General features: G+C 48.1%; 1 protein-coding gene across 4 annotated transcripts; it reads right to left on the bottom strand.

Annotated features, from left to right (window-relative positions):
- Positions 1-6,650: 6,650 nt before the first annotated feature.
- On the bottom strand, positions 6,651-20,925 carry IL1RN (interleukin 1 receptor antagonist). Of its 4 annotated transcripts, XM_044772824.2 has the most exons (6): positions 20,776-20,889; positions 19,071-19,136; positions 12,264-12,315; positions 10,333-10,421; positions 9,069-9,181; positions 6,651-7,920 (listed from the first exon to the last, which is right to left on the bottom strand). In XM_044772824.2, the coding sequence occupies exons 3-6, from the start codon at positions 12,275-12,277 to the stop codon at positions 7,705-7,707; spliced, it is 432 nt and encodes a 143-aa protein (XP_044628759.1). In that variant the 5' UTR covers positions 12,278-12,315; positions 19,071-19,136; positions 20,776-20,889; the 3' UTR covers positions 6,651-7,704. The 4 variants fall into 4 exon arrangements, with proteins under 4 accessions (XP_044628759.1, XP_014708246.1, XP_014708247.1 ...); XM_014852760.3 differs by lacking the exon at positions 19,071-19,136 and having other exon boundaries at positions 20,776-20,925; XM_014852761.3 differs by lacking the exons at positions 19,071-19,136; positions 20,776-20,889 and adding an exon at positions 12,458-12,564.
- Between the last annotated feature and the right edge of the window lie 1,280 nt (positions 20,926-22,205).

Here is a 22,205-nt window from a genome sequence, read left to right as displayed (position 1 = left end):
TGGGGGCTGCCAGCTTGAGGACAGTGGGGATGGTCTCAGGGAGAGAGAGGGGCTGAGAACAAAGCACTAGGCCAGGCCTTGGGATCCTGCCCTATGGGGCGGCGAGGCTGGGAAATGCTTAGGGCGGTGGCATCTCATATTCAGTTTTAATTGTGGTTCTCTCTGTCTGTGCCGTGATTTTTCATTCACTATCCAAACCTTTCTTTTTCTTCTCAGTTCTTCTCTTCTCACACCCCCCTCTACTGAGATTTTTGTGGCTTCTACAACAAGGACATAGAGAAACCCAATTAGTACCCTTAGGCCCCCATATTTACCCCAGGAGAAGGATTCCTTATTTTCCCAACTCACTCCACAACACACAAGAAAGAAGACAAAAACTGGAAATACAAATTAACTCTGTAAAAATACTACCAATTACACTTGTATGTTTGAACTGCTTTCTACTCCTGGCTAAGCTGGTTCCAGGGCACTCTGTGCGTTGTCTCCAGCACCCAGAACTGACATCAAGTAGGTGCTTGACGAAGAAGGTTGCTGAATTAGTCATCAGGCACTGATGTGGGGAAATGTTCCAGCCTTAATGGAGCTTAAAACGTAGTAGGGAAATAGACTTACATAAGCAAACAAGCAAATATATAACACGTCAGGAGGTAATCATTGTTGGAAAGAAACATAAAGCAAGGTACAGAGGCAGCCAGGAAAGGAGGTATGGTAGTGTTTGAGGGTGGAATGCTACGTTACATAAGGTGGTCAAAAAAGCTCTCTCTGATAAGGTGCCATTTGTGCAGAGGCCTCAGTGAGGAAGAGGAAACAAGCCAAGTGGATCTGTGGGGTGGAATATGCTAAGACGAGGGTGGAGTAAATAGGAAATGCACATGAAATTAGAATACTTCAGAATATGTTTGCAATGAGTTTTAATCAGTTTCAGGTAAGTGGCCAGGTGCTCTGGAGGTTACTGTAAAAACTTAGTCCCTACCTCACTGTGTTGAGGGGCGGGTTAAAACACCTGGAAAGGCCTCATCAGGACTGTGCAAATCAGGGGTCTGGGCCACCGGTCCTGGTGGAGGTTTCAAGAGAGTGGGTTACTGAGGGCTGGCATGGATGGGCCTCAATGTCTTCATGGGAAAAGTTGCCCAAGAGCCTGGATCTGAAGGTTGACTAGGAATTCGGTGATGCAGAGGAGCAGAGCATACACTCCGCAGTGGGGCATGGGGTGGTGAAGGGGTAGGCTTCAGAGTTTCTAGGCCTGTCCATGCCTTAGGACAAAGACTACAGTCCTTACCATCGCTGGCCAGGCCCAGCAGAATATAGCTCCTGCCTACCCCTCCCCTGTCCCTGTGCTCTGGCCACTTAGACAAAAGGAAAGAAAACTTCCATGGCTAAAAAGGAATGCTGCCAAGGAGAAAGAAGTAGGTGACTGAGTGACTCCATCCTGGCCCTGGAAAGCCCCCCTGACTCCAGGACGTGGATACTCCCATCCCTTGGTGGGGAGACCCTCAGAGTGGAGGTGGAGGAATGAGGAACGGCAGTTTGAGGTCACTAGCCACCAAGATCATTCCTGGGCTCTGACTCCAAGTCAAGTTTTCTGAGTCATCTGCCTCCGTGTAGACCTTTCCCGGGGAGAAGATGCAGGCCAGGCTGTTCCATCTACGGATCCAGTCCTCATTGTAATGAGTCTCTTGGCCTTTTTGTTTATCTGTCTTTTGTGAGCTCCGTCTACCACCCACCAATGTGAGAAAGTACATGTTTCCCTTGCAGGCATGCTGCTTGTGTTCTCATGTTGAGTTCTGGCAAGGTGGGTGTGTATTCTCTGCAGCATGGTGATGGAGAGTTAATTCCACATGTCAATCAATCATCCATCCTCAGCTGGAAACAGGACCACAAGATGTGGACTTTCAAGCAGGTACAAGAAGACCCTTAGAATTTCTTGGGTCTCGCCCTTTGGAGAATAGACGTGGACAATAGACATTTGCTGGATACTTGTCAGGGGTCAGACCCCACTTGCACTTTATGAAGTAAACAGCCCAAATTAGGACTAAACTACAGCTTGATTGATAGGTTAATGAGAATAAACTTCCCTGAGTGAAAAAACAGCTTCTTCTTAGGGAGTCGTTAAAAGGCTAGACTTTCAACAGCCTGAGAGTGTGAACTGAACTAGTTATTGTCTTCTCAAGGTTTTTTTCCAGAGCAGAAAAGAACGGCAGACATACAGCATTCTCTTCAGTAAAATGCTGACCCCTGGTGGACATTTCTTGAACTGCTTGTGTGTGTGTGTGTGTGTGTGTGTGTGTGTGTGTGTGTGTGAAGACGATTGGCCCTGAGATAACATCTGTTGCCAATCTTCCTCTTGTTGCTTGAGGAAGATTGTCACTAAGCTGACACCTGTGCCAATACTCCTCTATTTTATGTGGGACACCGCTACAGCATGGCTTGATGAGCGGTGTTAGGTCCACGCTTGGGATCCGGGCCTGTAAACCCTGGGCTGCCGAAGCAGAGTGCCTGAACTTAACCACTATGCTACCGGCACTGCCTTCACCTGCTTTTTTTATTACAGCAGGAGACCCAGAGGCAAAACATTCTTTAGAAAGCTGAACAGGGGCTGGCCGGTGTCACAGTGGTTAAGTTCTCGTGGCTCTGCTTTGGAGGTCCAGGGCTCACAGGTGCAGTTCCAGGGTGTGGACCTACACACCACTCATCAAGTCATGCTGTGGCAGCGTCCCACATGTAAGATAGAGGAAGATTGGCACAGATGTTAGCTCAGGGCCAATCTTCCTCACAAAAAAAAAGAAAGAAAGCTGAACATCCCTCTATTTTTAAAGCTTTCTCAGGTTTGAGGCTAAGAACCCCAACAGAGATAGAGTATTTCACTCTCTCGCCACACTTCTGAGAGGTGAGTTTAATGCCAAGTACGTTGAGATTTGCCGCTATGACTTAGGAGTTTCATAGTTATATGAAGAGAAAACACAAAACTATTTGGTTTCCCCAAGATTTGCAAAAATTTTACCCCAATTTCACATCTACTAATATAGCACAAGTTGTACCAAAAAATGGAAGTTCGAAGTGTGTCTTATCTAGACTGAGAAAGTAGAAAACCGTCTTCTACTTTCAAACCAAATTAAATATAGTTAAAATATACCCCTGACTTGGTAAGGGGCCTTCTTCTGAAGTTAAGGACCATCTCCCGCCTTTGCCTTTACAGATACTGCCAGGCGGGCTTCACTCTGACAGAGCAGCTGGGAGGACTTGACCTTAGGGTCCTTGAGTCAGGGGCCATCTGGTCCCCAGGGTCTCGGCCCTGGCATGCTGTTGTCCGGGTCCCACCCCCAGGCCACCCCCACACCACTCTCTAGAGGTGAGGTTGGACATTCGCATCATTTTTTTAAAGCTCCACATGTGAGCCTAATGAGAACCACAGATCCAGTCTAATCCCCTCCTTTTTTAAGTGAGAAAATTGAGGCCTAGAGACGGGATGTTGCTTGACCAAGATCATCCAGCTAATTCATGGGGAAACCCTGACTAGACTGTGAAAGCCCTAAAGACGGGAGCCCTGTGTATTCAGTTTCAAATTTTCAAATTAGCTGTTCTGTGACTCTGTGGTCTTACGGTGTAGTCAGTCTAGAAGTGACAGAAAAGACCACACTCTTACACGCCCGCCCAGCTTCCCTCTCTGTGCTTTTCTCTCTCACCTGAGCCCCCTCCCCACCCTTCCAGTCACCTCACTTTAATACGCACCCAGGCGTGATTTCCTGAGCCGCGTCCCAGGCCCTGTGTTGTATCGATGAGCCAAAGATGCCCTCTGTGCCTGGCCCGAGGTTGTCGGTTTCTTCAGAGGAGGCTGAGACCTGTTACCTCAAAAGCTCACCGGCTGCCTAACTCAGATGTTTCCACATCCGATTGTTTGAAACATGGCCCAGATAAGCAGACTTTTAGCCACTTAGAGCCTGCCTGCTGTGCATACTCCACAAAACTGCAGCCAACATCTGCTAGCTATGGATAAGCCCCGGGTCATAAAGCCCCCAAGCCTCTGCAGTCCTTTGGAGCTCTCTGACCCGACATTCTCGCTGTGCTGCTGAGTGACATCACCTAGACACATGAGCCCCTCCCCCGAGGAGTCCCTTTGACCTCCCCTCCTTCTAAGTTGCAACCCACCACTGAGGAGCCCCCAGACAGACTCCTGCAGTGAGACCTCCAGAAAGCAACCTGTCAGAGCCTCGCCCAGTGAAGTTTGTGCATGCTACTGCCACCTCCTGGTCATGTCTTTTTCCTCCATCAGCCGGCAGATCACTCAACCCTCCTGCGCCCGGGGCCTCTCACTTTTTCTAGGCCTCTTTCAAAACATCCCTGGCCTGAGTCTTCTGTCTTCTCAAATTTTCTGACCAATGGAATACATTAATCCCCACTGAGCTATCCACAGCTGTTCATCTACTCACCAAATATTTACTGAGCACCAGTGCATTGCAAGCATTGATGTAGGTCCTTGAGCTGCATGATAGAACAGAACAGGTGACTCCCCGCACGGGTGGAGCAGCTGGGCTAGCAGGATGATAAGGACTTACAGCTGTTCCTCTCTTAGAGAACGCTTTAAGCCAAAAAATAGAAGTGTCTAGAGGGGAGTGTTCGGTATTGTTAGTGAGAGAGTGGGAAGGATAATAAGGACATGGTTGGGTTTATAATTATGAGAGTCAGTTTAACAACTATGCCAGCACTTAGATGCTGCATGAGTGCTGCCAAGCTTCTCAAACTTTAACCTGCATCCAACTATCTGGAGCCCTGGTTGAGATGAAGAGCCTGTCAGTCCTTGCGGGAGGCTTGGGATTCTGCATTTTAGCTCTTCATTGATGCTGATGCTGCTGATCTGTGGACCACACTTTGAGCAACAAGGTTTTGAAGCAGATTCCTTTGAGAACTGACTCTTCCAGGTCTAAGAATAGTGTTAATAATATTGCTACCCACCACAGAAGGTTACTGCAAAGATTCAATGAGATAACTCAGCCCTGTGCACCGGCAATGACCTGCATTTAGAGATGAGACTTCAAGTAACTCGTCCATGAGCACACGTCACAAACAGGGGAGCCGGGAAGTGGCTCCAGGGTTGCAGAGCTCACCTCGTCACTGTTTCACTGCCCCGCCTCTTCCTAACCTACAACCGGCTGCTTGACCTAGTTGCATGAAGTGTCTCAGCCTTGGGTTTCACCTTCTTTAACTTGAGAAGAGGCTACAGAGCCTTGCAAATGTCAGCTGCTATCATTACCATTAAGCCTTGAAGGGTTTTCTGCCCTGAACTTGCTCCTTTTACCAGAATTGAAAACATATCAACTATATGCACCCTTTTGTCACACACAGCATTTCACCCATATGGTCTCATTTCATCCTTGTGTTGTCCCTGTGAAGCCTGTGTGGCTACTTTCATTTTACCCAGGAGGAAGAGAAGGCTGGGATGTCAAGGGATCTCATTGTCATCACAGGATCCGAGATCTAGACGAGGTCTTAAAGATTTTCTCTAGTCAGTTGCCTTTTAACCTGCTCAGGTTAGTTTGGTTTTAGCAATGAGATGTCTTCAAATAAAGCCGTGCGGGAAGTCCAGTTTGTGAAGCAGAGGGCTTGATGGGAGCAGGTCCGAGGGAGGGAGCCCAGCCTCCTCAGCCTCCCTTTGCTGGGCTCCATTTCCAGGGACCGCAGAGAGGGCTCCAAGGAGCTGTCTTCTGACCCTGGTCTAAGTCAGCACTCTCCTGGAAAAAGTGAGGAACACACCCTGAAGGGGAGGTGACTCGGCCAAAATCACACAGCAAGTCGTGTCCCAGCTGGGTCTGACTCCCCGTCTCGAGACCAAGTCCAGAAGTCAGCGGAACCCGGGCAGGAGGAAAGACAGCCCTCCTTGCTCGCTGACTCCATTGGCTGAGGTGTGTTTGATGGGCATTCTTACAGTCTTGCACTCCCACCTCGCGGGGCCAAATTCAATATCCCCCTTGTCGATCTCATCATTTCCCATATGCCCCCTTCCCGCACACCCCAGGGGAGGCAAGGCTTTTTATTTTTTAGACATTTCAAAATTGTAGACTATAATATATATATAGAAAACTGCCTAACTACCTCCATGCCAAGAAACAGAATGTTGTCTGGACACTCCTTCTCCCAGGACTCAGCCACCGCCCAGCTTTCAGCAAGAGCACGTCCTTGCTTCTCTGTGTTTGCACCACCGGCCTGTGCCTCCCTCCACCCAACTGCTCCATTTTGCCTGCTGGGAACTTTGTGTAAATGGACTCATGCTCTATTTAGACGTTTGTGATTCTTGTTCCCTACATCACATTTATAAGATCCCTTCGTTTTGTTGAGTGCAGCTGGCTGTGGTTCATCCATTTTCTTTGCGGTGGAGTGTTGCATTGTATGAACATCCACGATTTACGTATTCCTTCTTCTGTGACCGGTGTTTGAGTTGTTTCCAGTTGGGGGCTGTTGTGGACAATGCTGTTACACACCTTCCTGGCAGGGAGATTTGCTCTCATGTTATGCCGGGAGGGTGAGGCCCAAGGAGGAAAGGACTCTGAGAGGAGAGGCAGCGAGGCCCAGCCCCCAGGTGAGAAAGTCCCATTGGCTTCCCCATTTCCCAGCCTCTATGCCCCAAGCCTGGCAAGGCCATGAACACAGCCAGCAAAGTAGATGAATTTCAAGGTTTTATTGTAAAACAGGCCATGTGCTTGGCCCTGGGGGAAGCTGAGACACATGCCAGTCATGTTTCCTGTTTCCAGGAGCTCACAGTTTGGGGCAGGAGACAGACAGAGGCATAACCACCTTTCAAACAAGTTTCAGAGCGTCAGAAGTGCTAAAATGGTCAAGGAGCGATTCATTCCTCCCGGGAGATCAGGAAAGGCCTTGGAGGAGCCACATTTGTGCTGTGCCGTGGGAGCAGGGGAAACTTTGATGGGAGGGGAAAGCACTGTGGGCAGCTGTGAAAGGTCTGCAATGGAGGTGGTGCTCAGGCCCGGGCAGTGGGTCCAGACTTACAGGAACGTTTCAGAAAGAAAAGAATAAGGGACAAAATAGTACACTAACTGTTCATTTTTACCGGTTAGGGTATTACAAAAACAAGAATGGACACTAACAAGGGAACCTCCCTTCACTATCACTTCACAAACACAGGAATATTTTGATCCCCACCCCTTTGCAAAAAGGAAATAATCTCCAAATAAAGGACTCTCCTTCAAATTGGATAAAGCTGGCTTTAGAAAGTTTCATGAAATTCTTATTTTCCATTTTGCCACAGACTCTAAAAGTCTTCCCTACAGAACAGCATCAGATTCCAAAACAAGGTATGAGAGCCATTGGTGGGGGGCCAGTGAGTGGCCTGAGGGATCTCGGGCACGGACAGTGGGGTGAGGGAGAAGGAAGACTTGATTGAGGAGAGCAGAGGGCATCCAGGCTGGCCAGGTGGCCTGGATTTTATCCTGAAGGTACAGACGACACTGAAGGGCTTTAAGTAGGGCCGTGGTTTGAGCTGCACTTTAGAAAGACTATGATGGAGGCAGCATGGAGGGTGGGATAGCTGAGGAGGCTGGAGACAGAGTCCTTTTATGAGGGCTCGTGTACCTCCTTCTGAGGGCCCACCCTGCCAAGGCTGCTCCTCAGAGCCCCAGGAGACCCTGCGGTGGAGAGGCAGTCTCTGGAGTCATCGACGTGCTGGGAACAGGGGAAGCGGAGCTACGGGCAGTTCTACTGGTCCTCCTGGAGGTAGAACTTGGTGACCATGAAGGACTCTTTGGGCTTGTTGGTGAGGCTGACGGGCCGGTCTGCCTCCGGCGCCGTGCAGAGGAACCAGCCAGGGCAGGCGGCAGACTCGAAGCTGGTGGTGGGGCCACTGTTTGAGCGGATGAAGGTGAAGCGCTTGTTCTCCTCCTTGTTCTTGCTCAGGTCAGTGATGTTAACTGCCTGGAAGTCAAGCAATGAGCAAGTGAGAGCTGAAAGCTGAGGGGTGCTACCTACCTCTCCACCGCCCACCATGACAGGGCCCCCTGAGCAAGTGCTGGAGAAATGCTGACCTGGAGACCACTGTAGGAGGTCACGTGTCCCAGGTCTCTTAGGACAGCAATGATCCGAAGAGGCTGTCCCATTGTTACACTTCAATTTGGGGAAATCTGGCTACTCTAGCCATGGGCCAACAAGTTTGATAAATACATGGCACCATCAGCAGAGGCCAAGGCCTGTGGAGGCTGGTGCCCTGTCAGGGTCTGCGCCTCCAAGGACAGGGGTGGTGGAGAAGGTGGGCAGAGAGTATTGCTGTCCATTTGACATGTTACACACAGTATTCTGGTCATCGCTACTCTACATAGAGAAGGCAGTCGCTCTCCAAAGAAAGTACCCTGTCCACTAGTGGTGGAAAGTGACAGTGGCACAGTTATGGCCACTCACATTTGGGTTAAGATCTTGTCCAGCAAGCCCCTGAGACAAAGTTGTCTTTTCCAAGGGCTGGCAGCCCATTAATATTGCATGGGACCAAGGAGTACAGGCCCCTGGATGGGATGCCAACTCATGAGTTTGAGAAGATAAGGATTGGAAGAGAAAAGTCCTGAAAGTTGGCTTGACTGGAAGAGGGCAAGTCTAAGTGGGTTGGGGGCCCTTGGGCAAGAGAGTGGCACACAGAGATTGAGGTCCCCAAATGAACCATGCCTCCTGGTGTTCACATCCTCTGTAGTCTCCTCCTCTATTGAGGCTAGACTTAGCCACATGACTGCCTTTGGCCAATGGGACATTAAGAGCATGATGCAAGCAGAAGTTTAATAAGCACTTGCACATTGAGGCTAGTCTTTTTGGAATACTCCCTCTTGGAAGGACAGCAATGATCCAAAGAGCTGGGTCATGTTGTAAGGAAGCTCAACTGACAACTGAACTCTGAAAGACCTTGTGGAAAGCCGAGCTCCCTGCTGAATGCAGGTGTAGAAGAGGGACCCCAGATATACCATGTGGAACAGAACTGCCCAGCTGATCCTAGTCAACCCACAGATTCACGAGAAAGAACATATTGTAGTTGTTTTAAGCCATTGGGTTTGGGGTGGTTGTTATCTGAGACAAGTCGTTACCTCCAATTGGAACCTAATCTCATCACCAGACTTGACACAGGCCAGGCACAGCTTCCTCCCATGGAGTCCCAGGAATAGAGCATCAGGCTCAATGGGCACCACATCTATCTTCTCTGTGGAAGGATAGAGGGGAAGGTTAGGTTGTAGAGAAGAGGAGGCAGAGATGGCAAAGTGAAGGCAGCCTGGACTCTCACGGGGGATTTTTCTGTTCCCCTCCTCTGACTAAAACCTCAAGGTCAGAAGGACAGTGAGGCCTCATCTTCCTGGTCTGCATCCAAACAGAAGATCAAACCAAGCCAACCATCTAGCTACTCCTAAGGACCAAGTCGTCTAGATTCTGTTCTATGTAACTTCTATCCTTCTCTTGCTTCCCCAGGATAACTTCACTCCAGATCAACAGGTGTGCTGCCCATGGGCAGGGAAAATAGCACACAAGATCATGAGTTGAGCCCCAGAGTTTTGTCCACAGGAGCCTGGGTGACTTTGAACCCGCCTCTTTTCCTTGGTGGTTTCCATGCCCTCATGTAGCAGTAAAAATCTCAGGCTCTCTGTGCTTCAGACTGTCCATTAGGAGAATTACCAGAAGGACAGGAAAGATGGATCTCACATTCTTTCCGCGTGAGGCAGGGCAGAGAGAACAGGGGATGGGGCATGGTCGGGAGATGGAGATAATGCCATTCTACAACACCAGGCCAGCCAAGGGAGTGAGAACGTCCTGGAAGGCTAGTGCCAAAAGAATCTCACATAACAGCATCCAACTGTCCCCATTTTACTAGAGGGAAAGTTGAGGAATGGAGTGGGTGAAGCCTGCCCATGTCCACTCAGCTTGTTGAGAGCACCGATCTGGAACATGACTGAATGTGGTGTCTGTGAATAAGAGGCATAATTCAGGCTTGTTTGTGGTGTATTAATTTGGGGTGAGAGTTAGAGTTTGAACACACAGTAACATGGGGGCTTACTAGGCACAGGGGGAAGGAAAGGGTCCATCTTGCCCTCTGGGCCCTGCCCCTCCCAGCTGTGGCCCTAGGACCATCATGCCTGTAGGTGGCGGCTCCCAACCTAGGCTCTCCCCTCCCACTTTCTTGAGGTTGCCCTCATATGTACCCTCCAGTGACCAGGCCTCCCCAGCTTCTAACTTGGCCCCAAAGAACCAACAGGGATGAGGATGTTGCACCTAAAGTTTCTGGGGGCAGGCCACAATGCTAGAGACTTCAGGGCAAAGTGACCCAGTGCCCACACACTGGCTTTCCTGGCCACCACTCACCTTGTAATTTAGTATTTGATTCTTGCAAGTATCCAGCAACTAGTTGGTTATTCCTCATGTAGAAGGTCTTCTGGTTAACATCCCAGATTCTGAAAAGAAGAAAGGACCCAGCTGTAATGAACAGCCGCTGTGTGCCTGGACCTGTGCTTAGCCCCTTCCTGTGTCCCCGAGAGTTTGGTAAATCTTCGTCCAACTTTCTGTCAGAAGCGTGGAATTGTAACACACCCAAGACAATGTATGGGGAAACTGAGTTCTATGCTGTTTAAGAGACAGGCCCAACCCCTCACCTCACCTTGCACCTCATCTTCTGATTCCCAGGATAGGCACCTTCTACCTCAGCCAAGTATGCTCTAGAGTAGTACCATCCAATAGAACACTCTGGGGTGCAGAAATGTTCGATATCTGCACTGTTCAATATGGCGGCCAACAGCCACATATGGCCATTGAGCTCTTGGAATGTGGTGTGACTGAGGACCTGAATTTTTAATTTTATTCTATTTCTATTAATTTAAACGTAAATTTAAAGAGTTATCTGAGACAAGTGGCCACCACAGCACAGTGTTAGAAGTTTCAAGGGACAGAGCACTTTGCAGCTAACTCCCTCCAAGCCTTAGACCGTGAAGGTCCATGCCCAGAGCCATCCATCGTCACCCAGTGGGCTGCTCTGGGTCTAGCAGAGGCAGCTGTTCCTGGGCACAAGTCAGCTTTCTCTCCAGCTCACCTAGGGACCTGTTTCCGGCTCCCAGTCATTTCTTCTTGGTGAAGGGACCCTGCGGCTGAGAGCAGGGCCTGCAGCTGTGAGGCATAGCAAACAGGGCCGCTGCTAGGACAGGGACCCTCCTCTCCTGCTGCCCACCAGTGTGACCTTAGACCTGTACCTCCTCTCCTCACCTGGGAAGTGTGGGGAACAACCCCCACCTCATCAGGTGGCTTTGAGGAGCCCATGAGCTCGGTGAGGGGTGGTCAGGCAAACTGTAAAGTTTTTTGCACATGTGAGCATTTGACCTTTTGTGATTATTCTTAGTTCCTGGACGAGTCTCTGTCTGAAAGGATTAAATATCCCCTTCTAGAGGCTTCCAGGGGCATCTCCTGGAGCTCCCAGCCAATAGGAGGAGGCAGACGCAAACCTCCTGAAGCAGATGGTTCCCATGTCTGGGAACGGGAGGAACTTGCCCAGGATGCACACACACACACACACACACACACGCACACACACGGAATCCTGACCTGCAGCCTCAGGCCAGAGAAACTCAGGAGTTTGAGGGTGAGGTCACCGCAACATGACTTCAGTCCTGGAATATCCCAGGACAAGAGGGCACATGTAGACAGCCCTCCGTTTCTATCAGCATCACAGCCTGTCATTTTTACAAAGGTAATGATGACATCTCACAAAGCTCCTGACCCAATTTTTAAAAGTTTCAAAGGTTTTTGGGTACTTTGCACTTCACAAAATGCTGTCACACTGTTACCTGTGCATTTGATCTTCATGGCAGCCCTGGAAGGCAGCCAGGGAGTTATCATTAACCCCATGTTGCAGATGGGGAAACTGAGGCCCCAGGGCAGAGGGATCCTCCAACATGTCAACTCAGACAGGCATTGCCAACAACCAGTCTGGAACTTTGTGCTGTGCCTTGCCCATGGTGCCCCTCTCTGCCTCTGTGCCCAGCACAATGCCGGGCCCAGATCCCAGCATGGTTCCTTGACACATGCCTGTCACTCACTGAGTTGCCAGAGTCTCCGGGACAGTGAGGCAGGCCTCCAGCCAAGCTTTGCACATCTGGGATATTTTGAAACACAAGCCCTGAAGACCACCCATGTGGCAGCCCTTTTCTTGAATAATGGACATCCTTTTCCAGCCCAAACCCAGTTTCCAGGCCCTGAGAGGGCAGGCAGCCCTGAATGGCTGTCATGCCTCCATTTTCCCACCTTACCTGAAGGCTTGCATCTTGCAGGGTCTCTTCCCCGAAGGGTGGCAGGCTGTCTCTGAGTAGAACAAGAAAAGGAGGAGAGAGATTAGGTGTCTGACAGAACGCCTGCGGATTTCCATCCTGTGGCCACAACAAGGCAACGGGAGAGTGCCATTTCGGGCTCGGAGGAGCTGCTTATAAAGAAAATAGTTGCTCACCCAAGCCAGGCTGTTGCTGCCCTGCCCCGCTCTGAGAAACGGAAATGCCCTCACATTTCCAAAAAGAGAAACCCTTGCTGTTGTCACTTTCAACCCTGCTGAGTGTCGCAATGTGGTGTCGTAACCGATTCCCTCCCCTTTTCCCCTGTGAAATTTCCCCAAATCGAGATTTCTATTTCCCCTTCACCGAGTTCCTCGGAAGAACACAATGAAAATCAATCTCACTTATCTGCGTGACAGGTATTCTGAGCCTGTTTGCTGACTTTTAAAAAACAGACTTGAGTAGAAATATCCCCCTTTCCTAACAAGCCAAGTGGTAGGGCTCCCAGCACACGGGACAGTTTCCTGTCACTTTGTGTCCTTTGAAGGAGGGACATTCTTGTTGGATTCTGGACAGGGACTGGCAAATATTCTAGAAAGGACCAGATAGTAAATATTTTAGGATTTGTGGGCCATATGGTCTCTGTCGTAATTACTCAACTCAGCTGTCGTAGCTTAAAAGCAGTCATAGACAATCTGTAAACGAACACAATAATTGCGTTCCGATACAATTTTATTTACAAAAACAGGTGGTGACTGGATTTGGCCTGAAGTTTGCTGACTCCTGCTCTAGAATAAACTTCCTGAGAGGTGCTTTGAAACCACCTCCGTTCCTGTTATCCACGTCTTTGAAGTTATTGTCTAGAGAAAATGGGGTGAACTCAGCCCTGGGGCAGAAATGGATCCAAGTTCCACCTCTGCCACTTGCCGTTTGCCACCCATGTGACTTGAATAAGTCACTTCACTTATGTGGGCCTCAGCCTGTGACTCTTCATGCTCAGAATGAGGTTGATGATGGCTTCCTCACAGGGGCATGGAAGGAAGGAAGGAAGAAATCAAGGAAGGAAGGAAGGTAGGAAGGAAAGAGAAAGTTCTGGCCTATAGTGGGCATTAATAACCATGGACTTCCTTCCTTACTGTGTTCTAGACAGTTAAGGAAAATGTAAGCATACTCCTATTTATGGATAGAAAAAAAGGTGAAGAGGGTTTCTGCACGATCTACGTGGTAGGAGTACGTAATGTTAGCACAGAAGCATAGATTGTAGTGTTTGAGAACTGGAGCTCAACATCGTCTTATCCCACTCGATCATCATTTTGAAGAAGACCCAGAAAAATCCAGAGAGGAGAAGGGAACTGCTCAAGGTCGCACAGCTCATTAACGGCAAAGGAAGGGTCAGAAAGCCAGGTCTTCTGATTCCCACGGCAGTAGATCTTGATGAGTTTGACTTTATTTTCAACCAACGGATCAGAGTCTCTGTCCAAATGAGGGTAAAACCCTTCAGAGAGGAAGGCTACACTGCATATCTGAAAGTTGCTAATAGAGTAGATCTTAAAAGCTCTCATCACAAGAGAAACAAATTTTTTCACTACATATGGTGATGGGTGAATCCATGATATTCTAGAACTGAAACTAATATAATGTTATATGTCAATTATACCTCAATAAAACAAATTTATTTTTAAAAGAGAAAGGTGACATTGAATTTCTCAAATCTTTAAAGAGCTCCTCTTTCAGAGCAAATGGAACATTTCTGCAAAAATTGTGTCACCTCCCTGGGTGATGACTGTGAGGGAGAAAATGGCAGTTACGTATACTTGCTCTCTTCTCAGAAGCTGTGTGACCTTGAGGGAGTCATTCATCTTTGAAACACATGCGAGAAATAATGTTTACCTTGGAGGGCCAGGGGGCGTTTTGTTTGTTTTTGTGAAGGCTGGCTGAAAGAGGAGATGTGTAAGAACTTGCTTGATTATTTGCCACTTGGAGTACTTGCTGAACTGGGGTTTATAATTTCTGGAACATTTATGAATCATTAGGTGCCTAACTTGGCCATCACACCTGCTGAAAGGGAAGGCAGCTAGCACCCCACTGGGATAAGTTCTCTCCTATTTGTCTTCCTTATGCTGCTCCTAAAGCCCTCCTCAACTGTTAAACCAGCATCCTTCAAAAAATCGAAGATTGAAGAACAGAAGTGACTTGTCAAGGTGAGACTGAGGGGCTCCATCCTGCCTGCTGGCCCTCCGACAGCGTTCCAAGTCAAGGTCCCACCCACATTGCAGCCCCTGGGTAAATGTTCCTCTGTCCCCACCCCAAATTCAAAGAGACAGATTTCTCCTTGGGAGCAGAAGCCCTGGGTTCCCCACCTTTTCCAGGTCTGTGCCCTTTTCCCTCTGTGTCCAATAAGTGGCCCGGCAGACCTTTCCGGGTATAGGGAAGGGAGTCCCTGGGGCCGGGCTATGAAGTCAGGATGACCTCTGGCTGCATCTTCTCATATCATTTATGAGCTGGGCCACCCAGGCCATGTGCCGAAGCTCTCTTGGTCTCGGTTTCATTATCCTTTAGATGGGGCTAATAATAGAAGCCTTGTCATGGGTTGCTATAAGGATTGAGATATTGCACATGATGTACTTAGCCCTGACCCTGGCACGGAGGAAATACTCAAACAATAGATAGCTATTGCATATGCTTCTTCACCCCAGGGAGAGCGGGAGAGGTCAGTCTCAGTGCCCCTAACCCAGTCAACCCTGCCCTGCACTCGGGCCTCCCATCCAGATCCCGTCCCAAGGCTGCTTCACTCCAGAGGTGGAGGCCTCACTCCCTCTGGGTTTAGGGAGGAAGTTACAGGGGAGGAGAAGCTTCCTTTCTCTCCTCACGCTTCTGGCCACACATTCTTGGTTTTGTCTTATCAAAACATTTGGTGTCTCTATGATTTCTGCCCACAGAAAACCTCTGACTAAGCTTATTCTCAGTTCTAGGTGCTCAGCCGCTCCCTCCACTTCCTAAATTAAGTTGAATGGCTGCACTATGTAGTGGACCCTGCCTTCCCTGTCAGCACCTTGTGCTTCCCCTCCGAGCTTCGGGCATCACAATTGTATCTTATGCCTTCTACATGCTGAGCCCTGCCCTCCTAGACACTGGTGACAACAGAAACTTAATGGGAAAGAGGAAAACCAGGCTGTCCCTGTCCCAGGAGTGATGCTAGACAGGCTCTATGGAGATAGCGTGGTGAGCGTTAGTTGTTGATGCCTGTAAAGTGTTCAGCACAGCTCTGGCCACACGGAGAGTGTTCAATAAACGTTCGCTCTTTCTCAATTTCAGTTCATTGCATTTCTCACTCCTAGGATTTCCATTTGGTTCCTTATTTGTACAGTTTCTAGTTCTCTGCCAAAACTGTCAATCTTGTCTTTTAAATCCTTGAACATATCCGCGGTTCTTGTCTAGCATAAACTGATTACTTTTTATTGACTGCTGGACACTGTATAGCAAAAACTGTAGAGATCATTTGAGGCTCTGGGTGATGATGTATTTATCCAGAGAAGATTCACTTTTGCTTCTGTTGGGCAGTGAGGCCAGGGGCACTGAGGTCCTGGGTGACCTTCACGCAAACGGGGCTTGAGATGATTCAGAATTGGGCTTCCGTAACTGCAGCTGCTCCATTTCTGTTCACTCCTGATCCTCCAGGGGCCCAGCCCAAATGCGTGTTTATTGGGGCCCCTCCTCCTCAGTGAGAGATAATGTAGAAATTTCATCCTCTCCCACCCCCAAGCCCCAGGAGTCCGTCCAAAGCTCAGCTCAACCTTTGAAACCAGCAAACGCTCCCAGAGGTAAAGGGCCCCGGTGCTGGGCTCCACCTCTCTGGGCCCCTGCAGCTCCTCAAGGCCTTGGTCATTCTTTGATGCCTTCAGATTTTTTATAAATACATTTCGCATGGCTTTTCTAGTTATCAACACAGGATGGTTGGTCCTAAACAACCTAGGCCAGAGGTGGAACCTAATGTTATTTATTTTTAAGCATTATTATTCAGGATGGCTGGAGTTTGAGCAGCCTTTGGGGTAAAAGCAGGAGAAGTGACTGAAAAGTTGGGCGGGAGCCAGAGGAGGAAAGGCCTTTAATGCCACACCAAGGAAGAGGGAATTTATCATAAATAAAATTGAATCAGAGAGTGACATTGTCAGATTTGTTTTATTAAGATCATCCTGGGGACAGGGGACAGATGGATTAGACTTGGATCGTAGTTTGGGGTGAATGAACCTGAAAGCAGGGCAGTGGTGTGCTGGTAAAAGTTGACAGCTGGGTCTCCAAAAAAGGTTCTGATTTGTAGCATTTGCTGATTTCTCTCGTGTAAGTACTCCCGCCATGGATGGTTGCAAGCCACCAACATGGCATCACTGAATGCAGAGCTGGGAAGAGATGCACACAGTTGGATCTTGCTGGCTCCAGCAGCCCACGGAGGCAGGGAGAGTTGGCTGCTCTCCAGTCTTTCTGGATAGAAATCATCCCCACACTTCCCAACTCCAATCTCCCTCCTCCTCAACCCACATGGCTCCCCCAACAGGTCCCATGCCCCTTGCAGAAAACAGTCCCTCTGATAAGTCCAGTTTATCGGGAAACTTCAAAGAATGATGGTGCAAACATTTTCAGCTGTGTCCTTGGAGCTGCATTTGCGTCACCCAAGCCCTACAGTCGTGCACTGCATAACGACGTTTGAGTCAATGATTGACCACATACACAGCAGTCTTCCCATAAGATCAGTACCATATAGCCTAGGTGTGTAGTAGGCTATAGCATCTGGGTTTGTGTAACTACACTCTATGATATTCGCACAACGACAAAATCGCCTAATGACGCATTTCTCAGAATATATCCCCATCATTAAACAACACTTGACTATATTATCTTAGTGAAAATTTACAAAGTTTAGACAAGAATATTACCTATATTGTGCAGTGTGTGCTGTAACACTCAGGCATTCAAGAGTTTGCTGAAGAATCTAAATATGAGATTAAGGCATTAAAACTTAAGATACACACTTGTCTACCCAAAGCCAGCCACTTAAATTTTTACAAATACACTCATGCATTGCTTAACAATAGGACTATGTTCTAAGAAATGCATCATTAGGTGATTTTGTCATTGTGTGAACATCACTGAATGCACTTACACAAACCTAGATGGTATAGGCTAGTAATCACCTAGACTATATGGTACTAATCTTATGGGACCACCATCGTATATGTGGCCTGTCATTGACAGGAACATTGCTATGAGGCACATGATTGTAATACAAAGGCTCTGGTCACTCTTTCTAAGAAATGGGTAAATATATTAGTATAAGGAAGATGAAGAAAGACAAGGATGTCTTCTCTTTGTCAGTCTCCACCTACCCAGCCCTGCCAAGTAGCCAAGTCAATTTTAACCAAATCGTATCACTTATTAGAAGCTCCCAACAGTAGCAGGTCAGGTTTAGAGACAGGTGTTCTCCTGGGCATCTCTGCCCACCAAGCTGCAGCCATCAGTGACCACCTGGCTGGTGAAGGTCGGGAGATGGTGTATGGAGCCACTTGTCATCGATGGCTGCCTTACAAGAAGCTCGTTCTCCTCCCAGACCTAAATGGTAAACACTGTGAATTCCTTCTGAAGTTCAGAGTCTTCCAAGATGCTTTTTGCTCCAACAGTTTTTGGGTTTGATATGGATCTGCACTGAAAACCATTATTTATCTAGCTATCTTGTGTTTTCAGAGGTACAAGTTTGTTCTTGCCTTCTGGCTTTGATGATTAACTTTTCAAGGCAGCTTCTCTGCAGGCAGGAGGAGGGGGAGCAGGACAGAAGCCTGGGGGAGGGACAACTGTGTTTCTTACCTGCAGTGTTTCAGGCTCTGTGTTCTGCTCTTTCATACGGATCCTGTTTAGTCTTCATTGTGGCTATGCAAGGTGGGTCTATTTACATTCACTTTCAAGATGGGTATATATTTATATCCACTTTGTAGAATAAGAAGTTGAGGCTTAGAAAGTTATATCACTTAACCCAGATCCTGGCCGAACCAGGATTTGAACCCAGTCCTTGGATTCCTTCCCACACTGCAGTCCTGCCAGGAAGGCGGCTGACCTTTTCTCTCTCTGCTTCATCGCAAACTGAACAGAAGCAAGAATTGTATTTGTTCGGATGGCATTTCTTTTGGTTTGAGCTCACATCTCACAGAACAGCAATTTATTCCGTAATTGCTTGGAAATTTTAGGAGTTTTTTTTGGTAGGAAAAAAAGGATGATTCTCAAACCTTACATAGGTCAAAGAGAAAGCTCTGTACATGGTTGCAGTCCAGGGTGGCCAATTTCCCTGGTTTTTCTAGGACTGTCCTAGTTTTAGTACTGAAAGCTCTGCATCCTGGGAAACCCCTCTGTCCCTGGAAAACAGATGTTTGGTCGCCCTATAATATGAACTCCTAAAAGGTACTGGCACCATCTGGTGGCTGGTGCTGCAAATTGTAGGCACAATTAATGATCCATCGCTGTACCTTGCCAGATTAGCCTGTTTTTAGTAGCAGAGATGTGGTCCATTTTATTAGATAAATAGACAGCTAGAGAAAGCACACAAGAGTTTCCAAAAATCTTAGTAAGTCTTCCACTCAAGAAAAGGGACTGTAGCAGATACAATATTGAGCAATCATTCTCATTGTGATCAACTTAATTTTTAATTGAGCCATTCATATTTAATTTCCTCCAACTATGTAAACAAGATATGGTCAACATCTGGTAGCTTAAAATTGTTTTTAAACTTAGGTTGTAAAGAGGATTTACCCTTTGATTGTGATTGTCTTCACCTTCTCTTCCTTCTCCTCCGTCTTCTTCACATGCATACGTTAGCTGTAAGGTCAGCGGTATAGAGAGGAAGCAGAGGTCCAGTGAGGTAAATGACTTGTTCAAGGTAATGCAGAATACACACACGATGGTCCTTCTTTTTCCTTGCTCCTCTGTCCTCACTTTCCCATCTCCTCAGTCAAATCATGATTTCTCTGTTCTCTCTTCTCAGACCCACATTATGTTCTCTGCTTGGCAACAGTGGTACCATCCATGCTCATGACCTTAGATGGGGAATGTGGTTCCTCCTCCCAGGAAACATGGTGTCTTCACCGGGCTTACATGCACTTGTCTCCTCAATTCAATCCAATTCAACGTGATATACTTTATTTAGCACCTACTATGTGCCAGTTTAAAAGATTTTGAATGAACCATTTTTATGCCTAGTGATTTCTTCACATTATATCTGGTTCTGGGAGTTGCATCCGCCTTTACACATTTGAAAGACCATAAGACCATGGGCTAACATTTTAACACATCCCACTGGAGACCACTACACCCACTGGGGGAAGGAGGAGGATTTGCTGCCCTTGGTATAATTGTTTGTGGTTTACAAAGCACTTCTCCCTCCATGAACTCATTCAGTCTCTGTGCCCCTACAGCATAATGCAATGGTTTGGAGACAGACTGCAGTCAAGCCCAGCTCTTCCCCTTATACTGGCCGTCTGGCCTTAGGCAAATTACTTAACCTCTCTATGTCCCAATTTCCTCTTCTGAAAATGTGAACAGTAATAGTCCTTCCTCACATGGTTGTTGTGAGGATTAAATGAGATAAACCATGGAAGGAGCTCAGCAGAGCATCTAGCTTGTAGTAAGCCCTATGGAAGTGTTAGCTAATACTATGTCCATGAAACCCCAAGAGTCTGCCAGCCTCCTCTTGATGTTGAGGAAAGCGAGACTCAGAAAGGAGAAATCGTTTACCCAGCAGAGGTCAACTTAAATTAGAGACCAGGTCTTCAGACCACCAATCTTAAGATCTTTTCTCTGCCCCACACATATCTTAACCACAGGTTGCAAACTGGTAGACCACAGAGTGAATCTTTATTTGCTCACTTTATTGTTTTATTTAATCAAAATACTACGCATAGCAAAATCCGAATATCTGACTCTTCTTAGAAAATGAGAAGCTCTGGCCACCTGGGCCTGCATTCTCATGTGACGACCACCTGCTGGAACTGACTAGTGACAGCCCCTAATTCTCCATAGTCCCTACCCGACCCTATTACCCCTCAGATCTTGTGGCTGAGTGCCAGATTCTATTAGTATTTCTCACTGAGCTCACCCTGTTCTCTCTCTCATTTTATGGAAGTGTTTCTCCAATTTTAATGTCTCTATCAATGGTGGAAAATGGCCAATAGACTCCAAGGGCTCCATGAGTTTTCTCACAGTAGGCTTGCTTCTTTGTTCATCTGGTGGCCCAGCAACCCTGGGCCTGCAGCCCCCGCCTCAGAGCATCTGCATGGTCTCCCATAGAGGCTGTTGGCTCCACAGTGGCCAGGTATCCCAAATAGGTCTGGAGCTCCACGCCCTTGACAGTTCCCTGGAAGCTTGCTCTTTAGAGGCTAAGAGCATTTGGCAAACATCTGTGCTAGACATTTTCCTTTCTATTTTTCAGGTGAAAAAAGTAAGAGTAGAAGAAGCTTACCTAAAGCCATGGGGAGGGCCTGTAGGATCCGAGGTCTCGTGAGGTCTTCCAGCCTCTGGCTCCACACTGAGCCACTGCACGGAAATGAGGAACACCCAGGCAGTACCTGTGCCACCAGCACCTCCCAGGACAGAGCTGCTCCTTCCTTGCCGACTACGTGAGGGGAGTAAGAGGAGGAGCTGCAGCCTGCCTTCCCACATACCGATGCAGGGCTGGCCACCTGAGGAGGTGAGCAGGCCCAGCTTCCAGAAGGGTGACTCAGGCTAACAGAAGCCAACTGGTTCTTCTCTGCATAAAACTGGAGGTGACACATAGGTAACAGCTGGATTAGTGGGGCTGGACCTTTGTGCCCACTCAACCCCAACTGCCACTGGTTCTAGCATGCATGCATTCATTCATCCAAACAATATGGATCAACTTAATCCTGTGAGCCAGGCACTCTTCCAGACATTGGGGAAAAGCCAGAGAAGGCCCCTGATGTCCTAACAGAGGAAGAAAGACAAGAAACCAGTACATTAATAAACTAACTTCCTATGGTCTTAAGTGCTATAGGGGAGGTCAAAAGCATGATGTTTTTGAGGGACCCGGGGGGTGGGTGTGTGTTTTAGGGAAAGTGGTCAGGGAAGGCCTCTCTGAGAAGGTGACACTTGAACTGAGACCTGAGTGATGTCAAGGAAGGGAAAGAGTCTTCCAGGTGGAGAAATCAGCAGAGCAAAGGCCTTTGGGTGGGGGCATTCGTGGTTTGTTTGAGAATCACGTGGAGGCCAATACCGGTGGAGTATGGTTTAAGGAGCAACAGGGTGTCCATTCCCTCTTTGGGTTACCTTCAGACTCCGCACCCCAGCTGCTGGTGTGACGCTGTCCACCAGGCCAGATACCCTCTCCCCTGCTTCTCTGGAAGACCCTATGTTCTAAACCTTCTCTTTGCCATTTAGAAACTGCTCTCTAGCTTCATGCACCTGGAACCTGCCATCAGGGAGCAGACAACTCAGGAATCCTTAAAATCATCTGGGTTGATGCCTGGGAGCAGCAGCAAAGGCTCCCTCAGCAGCCTGAAATTCTTGGATTTTGTCCCCAGGTCTGCAGCTAACCAGTTGTGTGACTGGCCATGTCACTTCTGCTTTCCGGTCCCCACTCTGATGCCTGCCCCACCTTAGATTAGGGGCAGGCTGGAAGAAGGAATGACTGTAGACTAGAAAATGCTTTCCACTTGTGTGCATTGAAACAGAGCCTTGCTCTAGGCAATGCCTTAGGGCACAGGGGAAGGGCCGGGGGAGGGGACAGGCCTGCCTATTGTTGCCTCTGATCCTGCCACCTTTAAGCCTGTGTCTTCTCTCCAGAAAAGACTGGCCACACTCTTTTACAGAAAGGCTCCGCATTCATAAACATCTCCAGAGGGTCTTCACTGTCCCTCACTCTGTCTCTGGGTT

Source organism: Equus asinus, chromosome 6, assembly GCF_041296235.1.
Source record: "Equus asinus isolate D_3611 breed Donkey chromosome 6, EquAss-T2T_v2, whole genome shotgun sequence".
Lineage (NCBI taxonomy): Eukaryota > Metazoa > Chordata > Mammalia > Perissodactyla > Equidae > Equus > Equus asinus.
This window is presented reverse-complemented; position numbering and strand designations above follow the sequence as displayed.